General features: G+C 40.0%; 1 protein-coding gene across 2 annotated transcripts in view; it reads left to right on the forward strand.

Annotated features, from left to right (window-relative positions):
• LOC122811983 (sarcoplasmic/endoplasmic reticulum calcium ATPase 2-like) overlaps positions 1-24,918 on the forward strand; it is a 1,984,788-nt gene that overhangs the window by 449,933 nt on the left and 1,509,937 nt on the right. For both annotated transcript variants that reach the window (XM_044084186.1, XM_044084187.1), the window contains exons 3-4: positions 9,188-9,205; positions 22,627-22,709. In XM_044084186.1, the coding sequence (XP_043940121.1) occupies positions 9,188-9,205; positions 22,627-22,709 (101 nt within the window). The remainder of the gene's footprint in view (positions 1-9,187; positions 9,206-22,626; positions 22,710-24,918) is intronic.

The following is a 24,918-nucleotide window of genomic DNA, read 5'->3' on the forward strand; positions in this document are numbered from 1 at the left end:
GGGACTAAACTAGAGGGATTGCAGGAGTCTGATACAGTATTGTCATCTGAGTTCCTTCAGTTCAAGGAGGGAAATGTAGTCTACAAGACTGAGTGGTGCTGGTGCATTGCTTTGAATGCATGGAAAGAAACTCAGCAATGTGACTGGAAGCCACTGAATGTTTGTACAGGGCATTAGGTCATGGTCATTCTGAATACTGTAAACATAGTGATAAGTTTGTTGTGCCAAGTTTCTGAATGCTTTGCCGATGTAGACGTTCACACAGGTTTTCACCTAGCCATGTGCACTCCCATGGAATCACAAGCAACACTGGTTTCATTTATTTGATTTACATGTAAAAATGGTCACCTTTGCTTAAAAAAAAAAAAAAAAAAGTGCATTAATTACAGTTACCACATGAGTGTTCCTTGGTCACTAGGGCTTATAATAATATTGATTACTTTCTCAGATGCATTTTTTTCAGGGTGAGATTAATCAGGTGGATTTAAAATTTCTTTCACTTGATAGTCCAAGAATCCCAGTGATATTCGGAATCCCTAAGATTCACAAACGTCTGGGTAATCCACCGTTTAGACCTATTGTGGCAGCAAGAGGCTCAAAAACTGAACCCATGGCTGCCTTTGTAGATAAATGGGCAAGCATGGCGGTACATATTCGTAGGGATTCCTGGCACTGTTTGGAAAGGCTGAGAGACATAAGCAAAGGTGATTATTCTTTTTTAACAATTGATGTGACCAATCTTTTTCCGGTCATACCACACAAGGAGGGACCGAAAAGTTTTCAAGAGTGCTTATTGAAGTGCAACAAAATAGAACCCCAAAAAGTGAAGAACTATGGAGATGGTTTTAAATAACGATTTTTTTGATTTTTCAGGGTGGAACTTTTCATCAGATTGCAGGTGTTGCCATGGGGGGCCAAATGTGCCCCTGTTTTTGCCAACCTGGTCCTCCTTGCCTGGCAGGAAACCTATATATTTCCATCCCCTTTTATGTCTAAGATTTTGCTGTACAATCAATTTTTGGATGATATCCTGATTTTATGGCAGGGTGGTGAAGATGAAGCAGGTGAATTTCTTGACTATTTGAATAATTCAACATCTTATTTTAAATTTACTAGTCATTGGCATGCCCACCAAATTGACTTTCTTGATATCCATCCTGCTAAGGTTGATAATGAGGGGACATCAACAAATAATATTCATAGAAAAAATGCCTATTCCAACACCATGCTCCACTATGAAAGTTGCCACCCCCCCACACCAAAGGCAAAGTATCGTAAAAGGCCAAATGGTGAGACTCTCCGGATTGATTAGTGACAATGACTTTCAACAAGGAATTATACATCTTGATTGGGATATTTAGGGAGATGGGTTGTCCCTTAAAAACTTTTGCTAAACACAAGGAATGAGATCATTAAAAAGAGGACCTCTTCCTTTAGCCTTATTTTAACAGGACTAGTGGTGTGATTCAATGTGCAAACAAAAGAAGGGAATATGATCCATTAATACTCAGATATATGTGTGTGTGTGTGTGTATATATATATATATATATATATATATATATATATATATATATATATATATATATATAGGTCCACTTTGTAATTTCAAAATACTGAATTTCAGTATTTCGAACTTACAAAGTCGAACACTCACATTTCCGAAACCGGCAGAAGTGCGAAATTCAAAATACCGAAGTAGTGATATTTCAAATTTCAGCTTCCAGTGGTATGGAATGTGGATGTTTAGTTTTTATTTTGGTAAGGTTGTGTGTGTTAGTATGTTGGTTAGGGGTTTAGTATGTGTAAGTGTATGTTGTGACTGTCGTGCGTGTTTGAGGGACTGTAAGATATGTGTGAGTTTCGTTTGTGTTACTGTTTGTGCGATCTCGGAGTTAAAATATATAAGTAGGGGGGTGGGGGTGCAAGGGGACTTGCCCCCCTGCTTATATGTAGTTTAGATTAGTTTGATTGTGGGGGGAAGGTTTGTGCATGTTTATATGTGTGCTGTATGTGTAGCGTGAGTGCGGGATTTTGAATTTCACGGCTGTGTGTTTGAGTTTGTGAGTTTTGGTTGGGTTTTCGGCTTTGTGGTTTCAGAATACTGAAATTCGGGATTTCAGTATTTCGAAATTACAAAGTGGACCCATATGTAAAAGCGCACACACATGCACATACCTGTTGCACTGAATAAATATAATTGCTTTATTAAGTGAGAGAGTATTACAACAACCATGACACCATGAAATGCAGCACAAGAGAAGGAAATGTGAGCACATTCAGACTACGTATGTGACTATATGTATAGATCTGATGTCTTTTTCATCTGTTACTCAACCGATGAAGGTCAGCTGGACTAAGGCAGAATATATGTGTGTAAATGAGAGGGAGGCTAGAGGAATGGTGAGGATGCAAGGAGTAGAGGTGGTGAAGGTGGATGAGTTTAAATACTTCGGGTCAATAGTTCAGAGTAACAGTGAGTGTGGAAAAGAGGTGAAGAAGAGAGTACAGGCAAGATGGAGTGGGTGGAGAAGAGTGTCAGGAGTGATTTGTGACAGATGAGTTCCTGTAAGAGTGAAAGGGAAGGTCTACAAGAGGGTAGTGAGACCAGCTATGTTATATGGGTTGGAGACAGTGGCATAGACAAAAAGGCAGGAGTTTGAGCTGGATGTGGCAGATTTAAAGATGTTAAGATTTGCACTGGGTGTGACGAGGGTGGACAGGATTAGGAATAAGTATATTAGAGGGTTAGCCCAGGTTGGAAGGTTTGGAGACAAAGCCAGAGAGGCAAAATTACGTTGGTTTGGACATGTGCTGAGGAGGGATGCTGAGTATATTGGAAAAAAGATGCTAAGGATGAAGCTACCAGGTAACAGGAAAAGAGGAAGGCCTAAGATAAGGTTTATGGATGTGGTGAGAGAGGACATACAGGTGGTTGGTGTGACAGAGCAAGATGCGCAGAGGACAGGAAGAAATGGAAACAGGTGATCCACTATGGCGACCCCCAACGGGAACAGCCAAAAGAAGATGATGACTCAACAGATGAGTCTAGGATCTAACTTCTGCCATTTCTACAGATTTGACTCTCTTGCTTGAATTCCTTCCCTTACCCATAATCCCCTTGTGTAGCTAGTACTACCTCAGATCTTGTTTGCTGTTTCAGCAAATAGACGTATGTGGTCTGCTGTAACTTAGGCAATTAGTGGAAAGGATAAATGTTTATTGTCACTTACCTTATTAGTATCCTATCTTATTTTTGTTGTTTCTGCCTCCCATTTTTCTATTAGCTATTATAATTTTGCAGAAAAAGTGTGTTACTTCGGTCCTGTCTTTTGAACTTTTGGCCTCATGCCTTGGTGGTATTTTTCTCCCTTTCTAGTGTTAACTCTTGTAGGTATTTCTTACCATTGTTATTTATTCGTTACCATTGTTGGTAGGCTACTCTCCCTTTCTCTTCTTTTCAGTCCTTCTCTTCTTCACCATGTCTGATAAGCCAACCAGCTTCATAAAACGCACCTTTCGTGGGCACAAGATCCCTAATACTGATGCCCCCCAGGAGTGTGTTTATTGTCTGGTCTCAGCATATTGGGATATGTAGGATAAAACAAGAGAAATGTGTACACCACAGCTAAAAAACAAATTTACTAAGCCAGTAAAAAAAATATCATAAACTAGGTAAGTGCTTTCACGGTTTTCATCCTCATCAGACCATATTTAAGCAGGAAACCCATTCAGATTTAAAAATTAGCAGTGAATGTAGTTAAACCAATCAAAAGTCATACAAATAATGTAGCCAATAAAACATCTACTACACACAAAAAAACATCAATCACATGTGAAGTAGACGTCACTAGAGAAAAATTCCAAAAGGATAAATATGCTCAAAGTAATTTATGGCAATATATCTGTTTCAGCCAATCAAATATAGTACCTGCAAGTGTTTAACCAGTGAAATAAAACATTCCTAATCTACATAAACAAGAAACAACAAACTGAAAGGTTGGGCATGGCTTAAAAATACACTGAAAATAAGTCTATTCGAGGTCTACTTATATAAGCTGTTTATTACAGCCAGTTGAATGTGGTTTAAACAAATACCTAGCTAATGAAATATAAAACAACAAATCCGTAAACAGGTTAGATGTGGTTTAAAAATCGTAACTTCATCACTCTTGAGAACAAATGCCTGACAGATAAAATAAATCATTCTTAATACATGTATTGAAAACAACAGATCAGTAGACGTTAAGCGTAGCTTAAGGATCGTCATTTTTATCCCTGACAGAGAAGATGTCTATATGGATCTACTTTCCAAGAATGAAATCGCATATAACCAAACACCAGATGCCCGAGACGAGAACTCCGAAACTTCAGTTACACGATTGATCACATAGCCGACAAGTTTCCCATCATAAGTAACCACTGGGCCAACAAGGGGAAGTTTACCCATTTACAAAAAAAAATAGAATACTCAGGAACCACAAGGCATATAAAAGTAGATGAAGAACTTTAATACAGCTGATGCTAGTGTATACACACTTTCACGTACAAGTGCGCTTCCTCACGGATTAACAACCATTAAATGACTGCATAGCTTATATACAAAGAATTAGTCACATGATCATGACAATTAATTAAACAAATCAGGTTGTTGCACAAAATAGCTACTTGTATTCAAGATATCAGATATAAAAATAAAAATTTAAAAGCTTAAAATATATAAATTAAATAACTGTATTACTTAAAACTTTCAAAGTTGGTTTAATACTAACTACATCATTCAGTCCTGGTACTTGATGTGATCTAAAAAGCAGAATCCACTTATTCTCCTCATTTTCAGTTTGTATTTTATTATTTCCACCAAGAGACTTAGGAAAAATGACACTCGAGATAATAAATTTAAACGTATGCTTATTGTTCATGGTTTCTATATGTTTAAACAGTGCATTGCTTTCTATTCTCTTATTTCTGACAAATGATTGGATATTCTATCTTTAAGGTGTTGGTTAGTTTTGTCTATGTAATATGCTGGACATTCACAGCACTTTGCCAGACAAAATTTCTAGTATAACCATTGCCATATGCCTAAAATGTAAAATAATAATTATATAAAGAATGAATAGTAGTATTCTGTCTATAACTTTACTTACAAAAATACATGTACCACATTGTTGTGTGCTACTTCTCACATTATTAATTATTAGTGTTCTAGCTTGCTCTTTATAACACAATTGATTTTTTAAATTCAAAGATTTTTTTATATCCAAACATAGGACCCAGATCATATATATTTTTAAGTTTAGGTATATGTGAAAGTACTGACCAATGTTTTTTAATAATATTCTTAACCTTTATTGTATTGCGATCATAAGTAAACGTAGCTTGACACCCAAACTATTTCTTGTGTACCTTTAGTTTATTGTTTCTAATCTTATTAGCATTTGTATTAGTGATGTCATTGGGTATAGTTTTACTGAAAATAGGTTTCAAATAATTATTTCTTGTATTATGTGCTCTCTTTCCTTAATGGGTGTGTGGTGTTTATAGCCTGTGTGGCAAGCAGGGCTTGCAAAACCAAGGCTTCAGAGGTCCCTTTTTTGAGAAGCCTTTTCAGTGCCTCTGAGTGGTTGCCTGACTGCTGCACTCTGGAGGCAGTGGAGGGAGTTTCTCTTTGCACCCTAAAGCATGGACATTCCTCACCAAAGATGTCTGGGTGCAGGTAGCAATTACCAGAGGCTACTGTATTCCCATTTCCCTTCCGCCCCCACACAGTCAAGAAAAATCCCCAACCTACCACCCTATCAGAGAAAAAAAGCAGCCTTAGAAATAGAAAAGCTGCTATTAAAAAGAGTCATCCAAGGCATCCCACCAGACCAGCAAGGTTCTGAACTTAAGATTCTTTTTAGTGCCAAAGAAAACCAGAGACCTCAGGCCAATATTGGACCTAAGCCACTTGAACCAGTTTGTCAAACTCTTTACATTCCCAGTGGTCACTGTTCAGTCCATTCTTCCTGTTTTGCAGAAGGATGACTGGATGTGCTCAGATCTCCAGGATGCATACTGTCATATAATAGACAGATTATCCAGGAGGCAACTTTGCTTCGGCTGGGGGCCAATCACTTTCATTTCAGAGCACTGTCCTTTGGTCGCAGCACTGTCCCCAGGTGTTCACCACGTAAATGGCAGCAGTTGCAGCTCACCTGAGACTGCCGGGATTCCATGCATTTTCTTGCCTCGATGACTGTCACCACTCCCACCAGACATCTACTGATGTGTACCAGGGGCTTACCTGCTTCATTTATGTCATCTCCTGGGCATCACATTCAGCTCCAACAAATCTCATCTCTCCTCCACTCGAGTTGGAGTCCATAGGTGCTCATTTGGATACGGTTTCTCAAGTGGTATGACTCCCTCAATCCAAGTTGCAACATCAGATGGCTCTTCTGTCATCTCTTCATTCACCAACAATTAGGTTGGTCCTTCAGCTCCTTGGCTGAGTGGCTGCCTCCATAACCATTTCTGCCTCTTACAAGATTCTGTGTGAGAGTACTACCACTAGGAGCACAATGGTCTGTGTCTCCTGGTGAATTCATGCACCAGATAATTTTCAGTGCTATACCTTTTTCCTACATTTTGCCCAAGGCTACAGTGACCATAGGCAATTCCCAGTTGTGAGTGGGGGCATTACTGGAGACACTATCCAAGGCAGGTGGTCTCCATAGAGGCCAACCTTCACATCAGCATCTTAGAGATGAGGGCAGTTCTCTTAGCTTTGCAGGCTTTTCAAGATGTCCTCCCTTGAGAGACAGCTGCCATATAGACAGATGTGTCAGTGGTCCGGTACATCAACAAAAAGGGGGGGAACATGCTATTGCCCATTGTGTTGCGAAACAATGAGAGTGTGGCAGTAGGTGATCTCTTCCTCCCAATTTCTTTTGTCAATGCACATCCCAGGGAAGTCCAGTGGTTTAGCGGACAGACTGAGCAGATCTATTCTTCCTCACGAGTGGTTTCTCAATCCTTTAGTTGCAGAGCAGATTTTTCTCCAGTAGGAAATTCACAATCTCTCTGCCTCTGTTCACAATTTCAAATGCAGCAGGTATTTTGCCCTAATTCCTCCAGAGGGGGAGTCACTGAAAGATGTTCTGATTCATGCTCCATTAGCCTTCTACACCCCTCGTATCAAAATTCTTACAGAATGCATGTTAACGGAAGAGTTAGGCAATCCTTATTGTTCCATTCTGGCTTCTCCAAGTGTAGTTCCCCATTTTTTGGCTTCATCTGAGATATCCTCCTCAGGTTCAGGATCCCTGTCCAGATCTGCTGTCTCACTCATCCAGACTACCTCACCCAGACATACAATCCCTAAAGTTAACCACATGTTTTTTTCACTTCCTATGATGACTTACAGTCCAGGATTTCTTCCCAAGCTCTCCTTATCCTTACTTCCTTCCAAAAGGACTCCAGTAGGAAGATATACAAGAGCAAATGGAAAAGATTCTCTGTTTGGGCCAGTGAGAGAGACCTAGATCCCGTTGCTGGGGATTTTAGATTTTCTGGCCTCCATTTTCCATAATGGCACAAATTACTCCACAATCGAGGTATAGCTGGCAGCAGTCCTCAGTTATCATTTTGGTAAAGATAATTTGTCCTTGGCCTCCCTTAAGCTATGCAAAGCCGTCCTGAAAGGTATATTTTTACTCAGACCACCTTTCAAGGATCCCACCCCTCCCTGGGACTTGACAGTTGCTTTCCAGGGCTTAACTCAGTTTCCTGTTTGAACCCACAGCAAAAGCTGATTTAAAATTTTTGTCCGGAAAACCATTTTGGTAGTTGAGATTACTTCTGGTAGACAGGTATCTGAACTCCAGGCTGTGTCTTGCCAGCCACTTTATCTTTCATAAGGACAGGGTTTCTCTTTGCATCAACCATTCTTTCCTTCCAAAAGTAGCTTCTGAGTTTACTCTTAACCCAGTTGATAAATTTACCAATTTCTCCCCAAACCTTTCCAGTAAAGGGGATTATGTGCTTCATTTGTTGGATGTAAGCACACAGACAGCTGGGATTGTATTTCCATAGAGCAAAAAAGGCACATTAGCATGGTGGGTCACAGGGCTCACTGATCATATTTCTCAACTTTATTAACAACATGGTTTAACTTTACCAAAACCACCACTAGGTCATTCCAGGCTGCCAGTAACCACTTCCTCTACCTTTCTCCCAGAAGTTCTATAGATGATGTTTGTGCTGCTGCTAGGTACAATGTTCATATCTTCATAGCTCATTACAAATTGAATATCTTTTCTAGGAACAGGGCAATGTTTCGTTCTGCCATACTCCAGAATATCCTTTGATGCGACCACAGATGAAAAAGACAACATCGGATACAAGCTTTGTACTTTGCCATAACAATGCATCTGTGTTGTGTGTTTTCATCCTTTTCTCAGCCTACCCTCCCTCCTTTCTTCAGTCCTTTGGAAGACAATACTCCTTTGGTTTCCTGGTGTGACCTGAAGGTATATCCACTTGGCTTTTTCACTGCCTCTCCAGATACCTTTGATATCATGCTTCTACAGTTTTCTAACTGGTTGCATGTCTGTTTCTTTCCTGTATATTGATGTCAGGAGCAAACTCGATCTGAAGTAATCTGAGTACTGGGAGTGGATTATGAGTAAGGGGAAGAGCTTGAGCTACAGATTCAAAGTCTGAGAAGTGGCTGAAGACAGATCGAGGTCTGATCCAAAACCTGGTGGTTGAGGAATGACAAAAACAAACAACACAGATACATTGTTATGGTAAGTATATAAATTTTGTCTAAACCTTCTGAAATTTTTGAGCACTTTTCAATATCTTCAGAAGAGTGTACAAAAATGTGGATGGCATTCAGCCTGTAAACAGAAGGAGATGCTTTTGAATATCCTTTTAGATTAGAACATGTTCATCTCTTACCTCTGCCAAAAAGGTGATGCACTATGTTTTCATTCATTTCATAGTCCATTATGTACTTTCAGTTCTGGACAGCTAACGATTACAGTGTATTCTAAACTGGGAATGTAATTTTTCAAATAAACTGTCAGAAACAAAGTATAGAATGTAATTAAACACTTATCTATAAGAATCTTTTTGTAACCTGTGCTTTATTTATTTTTTTTTGTTCCCCTTTGCTTCCTAATTTCATTATGAAAACAGAACTGCCAGCAGAGGAAGGTAAGCACGTTTCCTATTTTTGCACTGTGTACTTGCATATGGTTCTGTAGGTTATCCTGCATTTAGTCCGTGACTAACTGATCTACTTTTATGTCTCCAGTTCCATTTCTCCTAAGTTATCTTTTTCTGACCGTATTTACTAATGTTTTAATTTGGTGTGAGGTGTCAATTTGTGTAGCTAAATGTGTTCACCGTTGTAGGGTGTTTCTTTTTTTCCTCACAGTTATGTGGAGTTAGTGTCCTTCTCAGTCATTTTTCATCTATGAATTTGCATTCATCTTTGTATTGGTATTCTTAGAATGGACCCAGACCTTTATTTGGTAGTAGTCATTTTATAAATAGATTGCATCCACCCCATCAGAGAAGAGTCTTTCCATGGCTACTGCTTATCCTCCCAAGCTATTCCCCCATCAGTTTTGGACTGCTTTTAACTGTGATTGCTGGTGGATATGTTGTGATTTTGTGCGTATGTATGCTTATGTAAATATATGTTGTTACTAGCAGTATTTTAATGCTTAAGAACAAAGTACTTTACAAAATTATGAAAGAATTTGTAAGAGAGAGCATAGCAGATTAACCCATTAAGTTTGAAAGCAAAAAGATGAGTAAATCAAAGACATTGACTCACATATGAGGAGTTGAAACAGACCAAACCAAAATAGAAAAGACAAAGTATTTTTTCAATTGAAAAAGAAAATAAAAGAAAAGCGAATGTGTTTATGAAATACCTAGTAAAAAATGGGCATCTTGTTACTAGTGCAGTCAGATTTTATGATTGTAGACAGAGGTTGCAGACAAGCATCATGTGCTAGAAGTAGAGGCTCTCTAACAAATCCACTTAAAAAGTAAGAACGTTTAAATTAACCATGAGATCATGTGCACTGATAGAATGCCTGTTAGTACAGGGACTAACTACATCAGTTAAAAAGAGTAAAGTTCTCAAAGCGTAAACCACAGGCAAAGTTGTAGTCTTAAATTTGTAAATTGTACTCATTATTTTTTTTATTTTAACCCTAAATTTGTTCTGTGTGGTTACTGTTTTGTGAATAGTTTACACTGACTAAAATGATATTTTTCGAAGTACAGAGATGTGGTACAAGCAGATACAAACCTAAGAACCAAGGTACTTGAGGCCATAATATCTTGTATTCTCCTTGCAGGGGTGGGGTTCTGTGAATGACTGTACTCCACATCAGAGACCAAGGTTTCTTAAAAGGAGCAGTATCTCTTAGAGTAGAACCATGCTAGCAAGTACAAAGGCATCATGCATAATAACCTGTTAAGGCATACTCTCCACTGAATTCTTTGGATGTATTTTTCATTTTACTAAGAATAAAGACCTTATTTTTCTTAATTTCTCTCAGCAACACTAAGCAGTTTTTGAAGCTGAGCATCTTTTTATGGTCCTCTAAGTGAATACAGAAAGTTCTTTTTCTTAGTACATTAAAGCCATCCATGGTTTGTTCAGCCTGAAGTGTTGTACTACACAGTGGTTTAACTAATGCACAGTAATTGGGAGAAAGGAACTTACAGCTTTGCTGCAGATTGAAGGTTAAAGAAAAGAACTGAGTTTGCCATTGCCTTACAGGTGTGCAGCAGTGATAGGTGCACATTTCACTTCCTCCCAGCATAGTTATGTAGTCAGGGAGGTAAGTGAATGAGAATTGTAAATGTTAACAGTTGGAGTTATGGGACTTGCATTTATGTATGACTATGTATCTAGCAGTTCCTGTTTGCTTTTGCTGTTTTTTTTTTTACTCTGCAAAGACAGTATAATATTTTAAATTTGTACAATTAAGTAATATTTTATTAGATATTTTGATTTTAAGAATCTCATTTCACAGATTTGCAATTTATGAACTACTCTCACATTACTCACCATCCCAAAAAATCCTCATTTCCCTTAATATGTATTTGGTACCTTTTATTTTCTGAAATGGTTAATGGCTGTACTCTTTTTACTGGTTTGTAGCATGTTACTGAAGAGTACTCCACTGACAAGAACCTCCTGAGCACAAGCCAAATAGACACAGGTACCTATCTCAGTAAATGATGAAAGGATTTTGGTAAAGTAAGTGTTAGGACACCAGTAGCCAGACCCTTAGCAGAAGTGGTATGTACTACCTAGGTTGTATATATCTTGTACAGCTTCACAACTAAAGTTTTTAAATACTGAAGCAATCAACATCTGTGAGTGCTGTTACTAAGTCTTTTGAATTGATACAAAGAGTGGAAACTCACCCTTTGACTCTTAAAATATTTTTTCCTCAGTGACCCCATCACCACCCCTATAATTAACTTTGAGGTTGCTATACTTTGGAGAAGAGTGAATACTTGAGAGACCACAGCCTTCATTTTTCAATTCCCAGGTGCGCATGTGGGCACACTGTGGATTTGTGATTGTACATTAAAATGTTGATCAGAAATTACTTGCAGTTAAGCCTGGTACTGTATGTTATACATTTGTTTATTCATTCATTTGTTGATGCATTCATTCTTTGTTGATTGGGTTAGTCCTGCTAGGCCAGTGGCCTCTTTTCAGAAGAACTCCTACTGACTAGAAGAAATTTTGCTAGGGCTGCAGGGAACTTTTACTACTGTTTTTTTTTTCAATAAGTGCCATGGAATATTTTATATCCCACTGAGTTACCACCTATTGAGGCAGATAGGACCTCAGTTTAATGGCTTATCTGAAGGGTGGTACACTCAGCAGAGCAGCATCCCCCCAGTCTACACTTTGCAGTATCAGTACTGGAAAATAAATCCAGTTGAACTTCTGACACTACTAGGTTATTAGCTATATTTTTAGCTGCTAAATATAATGCAGTTGCATTTTACTTTAACTTCAATTGTGGAAGCACTAACTACAGCAATGGCAACTGTTTTTATCTTCCATCCATTAACAAGCAAGTCAAATCACTACTTGACAAGTACTTCAAGTCCATGTGTCCATGTTTCAAAATGTATTCCAAAGAAACAGTAATGTAATTCATTTGTGACAAAAAGTTGCTGTTCTGAGATATCTGAATCAAGAAAGTACTACTGAAAATATAAACACTGCATAAGGCAAAATTTATTAAAGCAAACTATTTACGATAATCTTTGCACTCCCCACCACATTCATCTCCTGTACCTTATGTCTCAAGTAAATGTTCCTTAAGACTTTATAGAAACTTGCATTTCATGTAAAAAATATCAAAGTGGTTACATGCTATATCCTTCTAACTTGCTGTTACATGAGAAAAGATGAAGCAGTCTCAGACTGGAGTCAAGGAAGTGGTGCATTTGTAGTACAAACCAAGCTCAGCCTACATTATGATCTAAACTAAAATTATACACTGTGAGATACCTAGCCTTTATCAGGAGTCATGTATTCTCCTTGTTGCCAGGTATCAGCTCTTTCTTCCTCTGTCTGTGCAAGTATTCAGAATATACATTTCAAGCATGTCCTCATGTCAACTTGAACTTTGTATCAATTTGAGCTGCATTTTAGCAGGACTGTGTATTAGAAGAAGAGACGGATGTACATTACATAGTAACATAAAATAATCCAATCACCTATATCTTAACAACATTCCTTTTTAACCCTGCATCTGTGTGACCTCTAGAGATGGTGAAGGTAGTGGGGATGTAGATTTGTAGCCCTCTACATAAGAGAAGCAGCAGAAAAAAGCGTTTCTGTCATTGTAATTGTTCAGTAGCTTTAGCAACATTGTTTGATAAAAGTATCTAAAAATAATAGTCATCAATCCCCTTTTTCCCCATTTTCTAAATGGGGTCAGAGTATCGTGTCACTTATCGCCATCTCTCCTTATTCAGTGCCACTCTCCTAGCTTCTTCGACACTCATATTTTGATGAGTTTTGAGTTTAAGCTTTTTATTTTTCTGTTTCAGTAGTCACTGGCATTTCATGGACCCCTTTTTACCATTTCTTCACTTCACTTGCTTAGTCAATATAGCTTTTCTTTATGCCATCTCCAGAAGGCTTTTTTCCTTGAGTTGGCAGTCCTCACTGTTATCCGACCCCTTGTCACAATGAAAGCATGGTTACTTGCTAACTAACTACCCTAACAGCTCACTCCATCATCCTCCTGTTGCAACTCTGAGATCTATTGTAGCTGCTTTTGTGGACACTGTATTGTTCAGTAAGGTACATGTTCAGTGTTTTTATTTTTTTGATAGATTATTTTTATATGAAAAAAAAATGACCAGTGCAGCAAAGCCACTTAGCTTGAGATCCAGAGTCTACTACTCAGGAGGAGGACAAGCTAGACATAGTGTGAAAATTGTGGTGAGGGAGAAGCTTTAGAATCAGTGAAGAAGAGGAAAAGAGTGCATTCATACAGGTGTTTCAGGACCTACTAGACAGAAGCAGCACAACACAAATTAGTTTTGAAAATGGGTGACGTGAATGCACATATTGGGACAAATAGAGCAGGATATGAAGACTGCCTGAGACCACATGTATACAGAAGCATAAATAAAGGAGAGGCCGTTCTACACTTCTGTCTGGCAAATAGCTTGATGGGAAGCCAACACATATTTCAGAAAGAGAGACAGTCACAAAATCACATACAAAAGTGGCCAACATACAACTCTGATAGACTTCCTCCTAGTAAGGAAAGGGCACTGAGGTAGAATCGGTGATTGTAAAGTCATCCGCAGCAAAACAAATGTTCGTGTTACCCTGCTGCAGTCATCACACTTGGATTATCCTGCCGTCAGGTGGTCCCGCAGTCTGCCTGAGTTCCAAAGTCTTGGTCCGGCGTCGGTTGCTGTCGCTTCTTCCCTGACGTCAGTGCGCCAGGGGTATATGAGGCATCCACCGCCATTTTCTTCAGTCTTTCTTGCCGTGCGGTGCCCGAAGCAGAAGCTGTTCGCAAGTGCCGGTCGGCTGACTCCTGAGATTTTCAATTCGAATTTCAGTCCGAAGTCTTCAATAAAGCTAAGTACCCCGTTGGGGAACCTTTTCTTGGCAAGGAAAAGGACAGGCAGCCTAGGAACAAGCCAGACTCCGAGGCCTCTGCTGGGCCTGTCGCCGGTTCTCCGGTTTTCAGTGAGGCGCCTACGCAGCCCCTGACGACCGCAGAATTGGAACCCCAGACAGCTGCGGATTCTCAAGCGCAGTGTACTAGGCCGACGCAACCATCCTTATTAGGCCCTTCCGACACTGGAGCAGAAGGAGACCCCGGTGCAGTGGAAACACCTTTGGTTGCAGAAGGTGTCTTCAGACCGACTACACTCACCATTAAATCTTTTGCTAAGCTTAAAACTCCTTTAAAACCAAAAAAGACTGTGCATCAGTCTGCAGTTAAGGGCCCCATGCCTAAGAAACAGATGCTTAAGATGGCTGAAGATTTGATTACCCTAATCAGGGGTTCCCATCTCCCTCCAGATAAAAGACCAAGACAAGAGGAGGATTATGCTTCCTCTGAACAGGTTTCCATTTCCTCAGATTCTTCTGAGGAACAGGATTACACTATTCCCCCTTATGAAGACTCTGATGCTGAAGACTCTATTCCCTCAGCATCTCCCCCTGAAGACTACTCCTTTGGGGAAACTTTACATACCATGAGGGAACATTTCCACTGGGAAGGCCAGGACTACTCTGATTCTAAGAAAAGGCTCCGAGAGTTCCTTTTACTACCCCAGCACAGACCACTTGCTATCCCTCCAGTTTTAGATATTGTGGATGATGTTTACTTGGAGTCTAGACTAAATCCAGACTCTCTACCTCCTGCTCCAGCCAAACCATACAGATACTACAGAGTACCTGATTCACACAAATTCCTTTATAAAAGCCCTGTGGCTGACCCAGAAACTATTTCCCAGGGTCCCAAGGGGGCTAAAGCTTCTATGGCTAAAACTCCTGTGCCCCCTGAAAGGGATTCCAGAGCCCTAGATAGATGAGGAAAGAAAATCTACACCTCAGCAACTCTGGCTATGAGAGCATTAACTTGTCAGTTTCACATGCTGAAATATCAGCAATTCCTAATGTCTTAATTAAAACAGAAAATGAGCACACATACTGAACAGTCTGAATTCAAGGAAATGCAGGATCTGTTGCATGCAGCTGAACAGGTGGGCAAACATACTTTACAATGTGGATTTGATTCATTGGAAGCTTCCTGTAGAACAGCTGTTACTGGGTCATCCACAAGCTTGGAAAGTGGATGCCCTCTCATTCAGTTGGAAAACATTAACAGTGTATGCCTTTCCTCCACTGCCTCTTTTAGCAAAGGTACTGCTGAAAGTCAGATTAGAGAGGCTACAAATGATACTCATTGCACCAGACTGGCCATGCCAGCATTGGTATCCAATTCTAAGGAACATGGCCCACGCCCCACCATGGATTTTACCACAAATTCCTCACCTGCTCACCCAGCGAGACAATCAGATTCTACATAGCCGGCTCAAGACTTTAAACCCGGCTGCATGGCAAATTACCTAAACAACCAGCCAACACCTCTATCCAAAGCTGTTATGGATGTCATTCTGGAGGCCAGGAGGCCCAGCACCAGGAAAACCTATTCAGACAAATGGAAAAGATTTTGCGCCTGGAACCAGGCTAAAGGCCAAAATCCCCTTGATCCAAACATTCCTCAGATTCTACAATATTTAACTGAGATGTTGCACAAAGGCTTTTCCTTTTCATCTATTAAAATCCATGCCTCAGCAATTTCAGCTCATTACAACACGGATCCTCCTTTATTCTCGCATCCACTCTTAAGACAGTACCTCAGAGGGGCTAAGAACATAAGACCGCCCAGGAGAGCACCAACACCTACTTGGGATCTCAACTTTGTTCTGGAAAAGCTTACACTGCTGCCCTTTGAACCAGCTTTTTCAGCAGATTTTAAATTTCTTTCTTGGAAAACTGCCCTGCTACTAGCAATAACCTCAGCTAGAAGAGTCTCAGAGCTACAGGCACTAATGGCAGTGGAGCCTTTCCTCATTTTTCATCAAGACAGGGTCTCTCTATGAACTAACCCTTCCTTTATGCCAAAGGTGGTATCCAGTGTGGCCCTAAACCAAACCATTCATTTGCCCACCTCTTCCCAAATCCCCAGAACAAAGGAGAAAGACTCCTGCACTCTTTGGACATTCACAGGCAATTACGTTACTACTTGGATAAAACTAAGGCTTTCAGAAAATCTGACTAGCTCTTTGTAGCCTATGCTGCAGGATCACAAGGAAAAGCTATCTCAAAACAGACCATTTCTAAATGGATAGGGCATTGCACACGTTTCTGCTACACGCATCATGGGAAACCGGTACCTGCTAACATTAGGTCCCACTCCACCAGGGCTACAGCTACATCAGCAGCCTTTCTCAGGGGAGTGCCAACTAAGGATATTCTGGAAGCTGCAACTTGGAGTTCAGTGCACACCTTCACCAAACACTATCACTTACCTCTATATTCTAAGACTAGAACTGGTTTTGCCACTGCAGTTCTGCAGGGCCTATTAGCTTCTTCTAACCCTGTTTAACTCCACCACCCATCCTTAGCTTTGGGATTCAATCCAAGTGTGATGACTGCAGCAGGGTAACACGATGAACATAGTACAGTTTTGTACCTACCATAAATGTAGATGTTCGAGTGTTCACCCTGCTGCAGTCCAGGTTACCCTCCCTCCATCCCCTCTGAACTAGCTGAACTTATCTATACCACTCCATCCTATACAACCTCTGTGGTTTATTTGCTTGTGCCTGAAGGTTTTGTTTTATTTTATATAGAGCTCTCTCTCTCTCATATATATATATATATATATATATATATATATATATATATATATATATTGCCTACCTATTGGGGGCACCTGACATCTGGGGCAAGAAAAACTGAAGAAAATGGCGTTGGATGCCTCTTATATACCCCTGGCGCACTGATGTCAGGGAAGAAGCTACAGCAACCGACACTGGACCAAGACTTTGGAACTCGGGCCGACTGCGGGACCGCCTGACGGCAGGATAACCAAGTGTGATGACTGCAGCAGGGTGAACACTCTAACATCTACATTTATGGTAGGTACAAAACTGTACTTTAGCCCACAGGATAAGCCACTAATTGCCACAATCAGCTGCAAGCAGTGGTCAGAGAAGGCTCTATAGTCAATGGAGACCAGGCTGAAGACCTGGAAGCTGACTGGAGAGCAAGTGCAACAGTTCAAGGAATTACTCAGGACTGTAGCTCCTCAAGAAGAAAAGGGAATAGGTTGAGCTAAAGAAGAATGGCAGTGCCAAAAACTGCACATTTAAGGGCTACAGAACAGATATGCGATATGATCCGATATGGAAATAAGGTACATAAAGAAAGCTGTTGGTGGAATGCAGAAGTCCAGAAAGTCATCAAAAGAAAGAAGGAGTTTAGGAAAAAGTGTGAGATAGAAAAGACTGACCAGGCTAGGAAGGAATATGGATTGAATAACAAAGAGGCTGAGAGAGAGTAACTGCAGTAGCAAAGAACAAGGCATCAGAGGCACCCACCAACTTCTGGAAAGTGACTGAGTGGATTTCACAAAGAAACTCTTATCAGGTTGCAAGGCAAAGACAGTAAGATAAAGAAGATAGCCAAGACCCACTTCGTAAGGGATGCCAGCAACAACCTGTTCACCTGTCCACAGGACATCGGAGGGAGATGGAAGGAGTACTTCCAGCAACTTCTGAATGAAGAAAACCTAACAGAGGCTGTACTACCCCAAACACTGCCTACAGTGAGAGAAGAGGAAGAGTCCACCATAGAAGAAGTAAAAACAGCACTAAGGAAAATTTACATCGGGGAAAGCAGCAGACTTAGATGAGGTCATAGCAGGTATGATTAAGATGTTGGGTGAGATAAGGGAGAAATGGATCCTGAGGGCACTGATAGCAGTATGGAGAAGAAGGCGTATTCCAGATGACTGGAGAATAAGTATGCTAGTGCCAGTGTTCAGGAACAAAGGGGACATTTGCAACTGTGGGCAGTATAAAGGTATCAAGTTCCTATCACTCTGCACAAAAGTTGTACAGAGGATGCTTGATAAATGGATACACAGAATATTAGAAAATAAGATGGAAAATGAGCAGTTTGGATTCTGATCAGGATCCAGCACGACCATCCCAACGTTTGCAGTGAGACAGATCTTTGAGAAGAAGCTGGAAATGAGGAAAGAGTTCAACTTTGGCCATCCATGACTTGGAGAAGGCATATGACAAGGTCCCAGGAAAGCTGATTTGGGCAGTCCTGTGATGGTTCGTAGTCCCAGAAGCATTATTGGAATTAGTGAAAGCTACATGGTTGTGCATCTGGGTTCAGCTCTAAGCCCACTGCTGTCTGTTCATACTAGTGATGGACTTCATTAGAAAACAGGTTGGAGGGGACAGATCAATAAATTTCCTGTATGCAGATGATGTGGCATTACAGACAGACTCTGATCAAGAACTTCAGCAAATGGTAGGGGAACAGAATGCAAAACTGAAAGCATGTGGTATAAAACTGAGTACAGAAAAGACAAATGGGGAAATCAGAAGAATTGAGATAGAAGGGAAAATAGTGGAAAAAGGATAACAGCTTCAAGTATCTTGGAGGGGTGGTTGAGAAAAACAAAGTCTGAATGAGGAGGTCAAACCTAGAATTAGAGGGGCTGCAGCCAACTGGCACAATGTATTGGGGTAATTTACTACAGAAGAATGCCAAAGAAACTGAAAAGCAAGGTGTACAAAACAGGTTTATATGACGCTATCGAATGGACTAAACAGCGAACGCTATTTAGTCGATCCGATACTGTCGAAATGGCAAAATAGCAAAGTCACGAAACATTGAATTTTTTCCAAGGGAAAAAATTTGGTGGGCTGTCTTCGAGACTTTGCCATTTCCTCCACTATGGTGCGATCTCGGAGTTGGTATATTTAAGTAGTGGGGGCGAAGCCACCCACTTAAATTTGTGTTTGTTTATTTTATTTATTTATTTATTTTTTACAGAGCAGCAACTTTTTTCCCTAGGAAAAAATTTGCTGTTCCGTTTGTTCGATATTTTGTTTCGATATCGGTACAATGAAATAGCATTCGCTATTTACATCGTACAATAATATGATATAGATGCGTACAAAACAGTGGTGCAAGCAGTACTATTGTATGGTACAGAAACCTTAGCATTAAAGGCAAGTTGCTTTTATTCAGCTGGAACTGGGGCTTTAGTTAATGTGGAGGGAATTATGAACCGTTCCAAATACCAGTCACTTTTGGCCCCAAACCTTTAGGCGTCTGCTAGAAAGCTGAAGATGAAGAATTTCACATTTCAACACGACAGTATCACCAAGCATACATCCAGATCAACAAAAGAATGGCTTCACCAGAAGAAAATTAATGTTTTGGAATGGCCCAGCCAGAGTCCAGACCTAAATCCAATAGAAAATCTGTGGGGTGACCTGAAGAGGGCTGTGCACAAGAGATGCCCTCACAATCTGACAGATTTGGAGCACTTTTGCAAGGAAGAGTGGGCAAATATTGCTAAGTCAAGATGTGCCATGCTCATAGACTCCTGCCCAAGAAGACTGAATGTTTAATTAAATCAAAAGATGCTTCAACAAAGTATTAGTTTGAGTGGGCACACACAACAAAGTATTAGTTTAAAGGTGGGCACATTTATGCAACCAGCGTATTGTACGTTTTTTATTTTGTTATATTTTTCCCCTAACAGATTTTTTTTTCAATTGCATTGTACAGGTTATAGGTCACATTAAAGGTGGGAAAAATTTTGAAATTATTTATTGTGGTCTCATTTTTTTATATCACAAAAACCTGGCATTTTAACAGGAATGTGTACACTTTTTATATCCACTGTAAGAGCCAAAGCAAAAGTAGCTCCAATTGCAGAAAAAGTCAAAGAAAACCGATTATGTGCAAGAAAACAGAAGACAATCTGATGAAGATGATTTGGGACAGACGGGAAGAGGAAACAAGGGCATCCAGCAAAGAGGTGGATGGATTATGTGAGAGAATATCTGTGACAGTCTGGCATGAGTGTCGAAGAAGCTAGGAGAGTGGCACTGAATAAGGAGAGATGGCGATAAGTGACACGATACTCTGACCCCATTTAGAAAATGGAGAAAAAGGGGATTGATGACTATTATTTTTAGATACTTTTATCATACAATGTTGCTAAAATGTTCAGTTCTTTCAAATAGCCATATGTATTTTATTCTGTGCTTTAGTTTCTTCTGTTGAATATGTATCATTTTGCTTTTAAGTAGCTTTCCAAAGTCTTAATAATATCTGAAAATTATTTTAATTGAATTTTATATGATGCCAGTAAGCTATATAGTCACTCATATGCTTTGCTTGCCTATTGCATTCAATAATATAAATCTGTGCATCATCAAGAATATTAACTTCAGAATAAAATTCCACTGCTTTATAAGTTGCCAGTTGTTTTATAATAGCATAAGAAGATTCCCCTTATCTAGGGGTGCATAATTTTGTGACTTTTTTTCCTTTTTGCAGCATACTAACAGGCTTTGTGTAATATGCTCAAAGCATAGTCTGTAAACTACTTTTCCTTGATTTTTAAATAGGGCAGCAGAGTGGTGCAGCAATTAGTTTTGTCTCTCAGTACTTGGTTCTCCTGTTTGCTTCTGTCTGGAATGCTGCCCCATCTCATCTCAAGAGAGATCTCAAAAAGTAAATTGTGTGAGAGAGTGCACATGAGTTTTCCCCTGAGATGGACTGCTATCCTGTCCAGGATTGGTATTTTGTGCTGTGCATTTTTTTCCTTACCAGGCTAGACCTTGGCTATCCTATGACCCTGAGTTAAGATAAAGCAGAAATTTAAATAAATGAGTCTCGTAAAACATTTAGATTGTCTTAAAGACTGTCTTTAAGCCTTAAAGTGTTTTTGTTAGAGAAACACGAGTTTCTGCATTCTTTTATGTAGATTGAGACACGTAAGTCCCAGTTTGTAAACTGTTGTATTATATTGTGTTCGCCAGTTGTCTAAAATCAGTTTGCATGCCATTTCAAAATATGTTAGATCGTCCTGCATACCTGTCCAGTATTATCCATTGGCAAAAAAGTCCTGATTTAAACAGTTTGTGCAGAAAAATAACTTCAGATTATCTCTTAGTAGAGTTGCTGACCTGCTCCCAGTTTTTACATAAATGCAACCCTTCAGTGACCTTAGTTTATCATTTGTATAGCAGTCGTCTGACTTCTTACATATAGATGCCAGCATGAAGTTTCTTCTCGCCTGCTGTACCTTCTTTTTTCCCCCTGAAAACTTGCATGCACACATGTGATGCCTTCACCACCAATATTGTGTGTCTGATCTAAATTTTTGCATTGTGCAATCATAAGTGCCACATGTTAGGCAGGTTGAAAGCTCGTGGTATGATTTTAATGATTATGGAAATTTGTAGGAAAGGAGCACCTACTTTAGCACTTTCTCATATTGGGGGCATATGTGCTATAATGTCTGTATATGCTGCAGTCTCTAGTTATATAGTAGTAGGGAATATCAGGCTGCCAGAGGCTGAAATCTAATGCTGCAGTTCATCTGCAAGAAGTCCTACATTCTTCTTCAGTATTACCCACTGTCTTGTATTGTTTTTTGATAGGCTGCTCTGGAGTTCCTTATTGCTTCTATGGCATGCCACCTTTCTGATATTTTTCAATAGGTTTTTCATACTGTTATTGAGCAACAGTGCACTTTGTTTTTGAGCCTTTTGAGCATTTGTTATTTATGACCTAGTAAGTGAAACAATCTTTGTGGACTCTTTCCAGACTTGGAGCCACGACAGCAAGGATAGAGTCACAGTATGTGTGGCTCGTTTATGGATAATCCAGTCAATCTGAGCAGTAAGTCTTTGATAGGAAAGTTTGAGTAGCCTGTGGAAACCCATGCAGACAAAAGAAAAGAACATGTATATTCTGCACAGACGGGAACTAAAGACCAGGACTGAACCCTAGAGTTAGAAAGTATAACACAGCTGTACTAGAGTATAAGAAAAGAAAAATTATTTGACAAGTAGTTTTACAGTGCCTGTACAATCTAAAGTGGTATTGCAGATCTTGTTTGGTCAACCAGGCTTGCCTCATTTGGGAATTTCACTTCCCCTGATCTACAGTGACCATGAAGTTAGAGTTGCAAGTATAAAGAATTTGCCCCAGCTCAGAAAGCTATTTTTCCCCCTCCCAAGTTGATGCTCTTGTGTTTAAGCAAATTGTTTGTTGACAGATACATTGTTGGTCAGAAGTCTTGTATTCAGCCACCAATAACCACTGTGCTTCTCTGTACTTGTGACTCGGTAATCTTTTTTATTGAATTTGCATCTCTCTCTCTCATAAATTTTGTGATATCAGGCCAGATCCTGATTACTTGCTTGCTAATTTACAAATGCTGGGCTCTTAATGTACTCTTATTTGCTTGTTTATTTAACTCCCACAGGAAAGTCACTCTGGGAACTAGTACTTGAGCAGTTTGAAGATTTGCTGGTCCGAATTCTGTTATTAGCTGCGTGTATATCTTTTGTAAGTAGAAATATTACATGGGGGGCTGCATGTGTACATCAGGATTTGTGTGTGTCCTTAACCGTTTGCATTAATGTCTGTCCTCATGTTTGAGTGTATGTAGACATAACTGACACCATGTACGTATTTGTGTATTGCATGCATGTGTGTTTATGTTCATATATTTTAAGTAACTTTTGCATGCATTTAAGATTAAATATGAAATGGGAGGACTTGAAGAAAAGGTGGGCTGCTGAGGGTAAGGTAGATTTCATTTGACAAAACAAGGGTCCTAACCTTCTCCGGCAGAAGTTTAAAATGTGCATCAGATGTCTGAAGCATACTGCAAGTATCCTAGCTGTGTTCCTTAACAAATGTATGCATGCAGATTGGTGCAGCTGCCTATTGGCTCACTGGTACCCTGTCTGCATTTATGCTTGTGCTGCTCTAAAATGCATCTTGGGAACAAATTGCTGTCATCAGGACTGCAGAGGGAGGGTGTATAACAGCACCTAGCGGCAACTCTCCTTACTTGAGAGAGGGCAGAGGTGGCAGCTGGTGCCCTCAGAGTGCATAGTCTTTGTGTGTTGTGCCACTGAAAGGTACACATTTAACTGCCTATAGAAGGGAAGGAAGAAAGGTTCAACAGTTCCCTTCCTCTAATGCTCACATATCCAGCGAGTCCTTGTCACACACCATCCTTAAGGATGAGCAGTAATGAGAATTGCAGGAGGAACATGGTTAAAGAAGCCCAGAAAAAGAGAACTAGGGCATGTTTTTTTTTTTTTTTTGAGGACATATTGATTAGGGTAGTTTTAACTGTACAAATTAGCAGAAAAATGAGGAGACATGGGGTATGTGGTAGCGGTGCATGGAGAAAAGATCACATACTTTTATGAGATCAGCATGTTCCAGGCATTGTTATTAAAGAGCTGCATTTACAGGAGCAAGTGTTACTGCATATTTTATGTTTACATCTGTGCATTTGCAGATTTTGCTGTATGACAGTTTGCTGATGTGCTTGCATAGCCAGCGATTGCAGAATGCTGAGTGTGAATGTATGTGTATATTTGTGATGTTCTTTGTTTAGGTCACTGTGGCAGGAGTCCTGAATACTGAGACTTAGCTGCAGAAAGCCCAGTGTCTGGCCTGACTTCCAGAGTTCAGTACCCTTCTACTGACAGATGTGGCGGATTTTCTGGCAAGGATGTCAGGACGCTCCCTTTTAAGGAAAGTCTGCACATGCTGTTTTAGATCTTTCTTGCCATGGTCTGCATTGTATTCACGAATAACATTTCATTCAAAGTCTTGTGTAATTCAGCCTCCTTTGGAGCTCAGAACTGACAAGTATTCTGTTGAAGACTGATCCTATTACTGTTTCTGTGACAGGTGTTGTATTTTGGGTAGTCAAATACTTAAAGTTTGACATCTGACTGTTCATTAGGGAATGTCAGGACCTAAGAAAGGTAGATGTTCTAGGGGCAAGCAGATTCCACACAAAGACATTCACACTCCTTATGTATTTCACCTAGGTTTCGGATGTATTGTCAGGGACTAACCTGTGATAATCAATTGTCATTCCAGGCAAGATTATTTTGGTTAGAAGAAGCTTCAGGCTTAACCAAGTCTGTTGAAGTTTTTCCTCAGTCAGTGATGCCTTCTGGGTAGTAGTAGTCTAATGAGAAGGTGGATAGGTATATGGGTAAGGTGGCTTCAGCATCCTGCATCCCAACTTGGCTTGAAGATGTAAGCCCCAGTGAGGCACGTTTGCATCCTCTGGAGTGTACATATCAAACTCTAAAGGCCTCTGACTAAACCCCTTTGGAGACTGTCGTATCAATGTAAGCTGGCATATCCTAGACAGCTAATGATCGTTATTCTACTTTTGGAATGGATGTTCCATCGTATGCATCCATGGCTAAAGTGCACATCATAACCTTAGAGAGAAAGTACTGTCAGCACACACACACACTCTTCTGGTAGGTGAGGACTTTGTTAGCTGTGTGGTGGAAATCCATGAACCCCATCCAGAAATTCAGACCTTCAAGGTGGACACCCATCTAAAAAGAACTCAGAAGGTGAGACTCAAACCCATCTGCCTTATGTCCCCAGCAGATGTCAGATGCTCAGATATCCAGTGGGTCCTTACCACCCACCACCCCCAAGGCTGTTCCTGAACAGTGGATCTTCTATCTCCAGGCTTTACAGAACCAGCAGCCAGACTCTGGTC

This window comes from Protopterus annectens, chromosome 9.part0 (assembly GCF_019279795.1).
Source record: "Protopterus annectens isolate FY-2018-M chromosome 9.part0, PAN1.0, whole genome shotgun sequence".
NCBI lineage: Eukaryota > Metazoa > Chordata > Ceratodontiformes > Protopteridae > Protopterus > Protopterus annectens.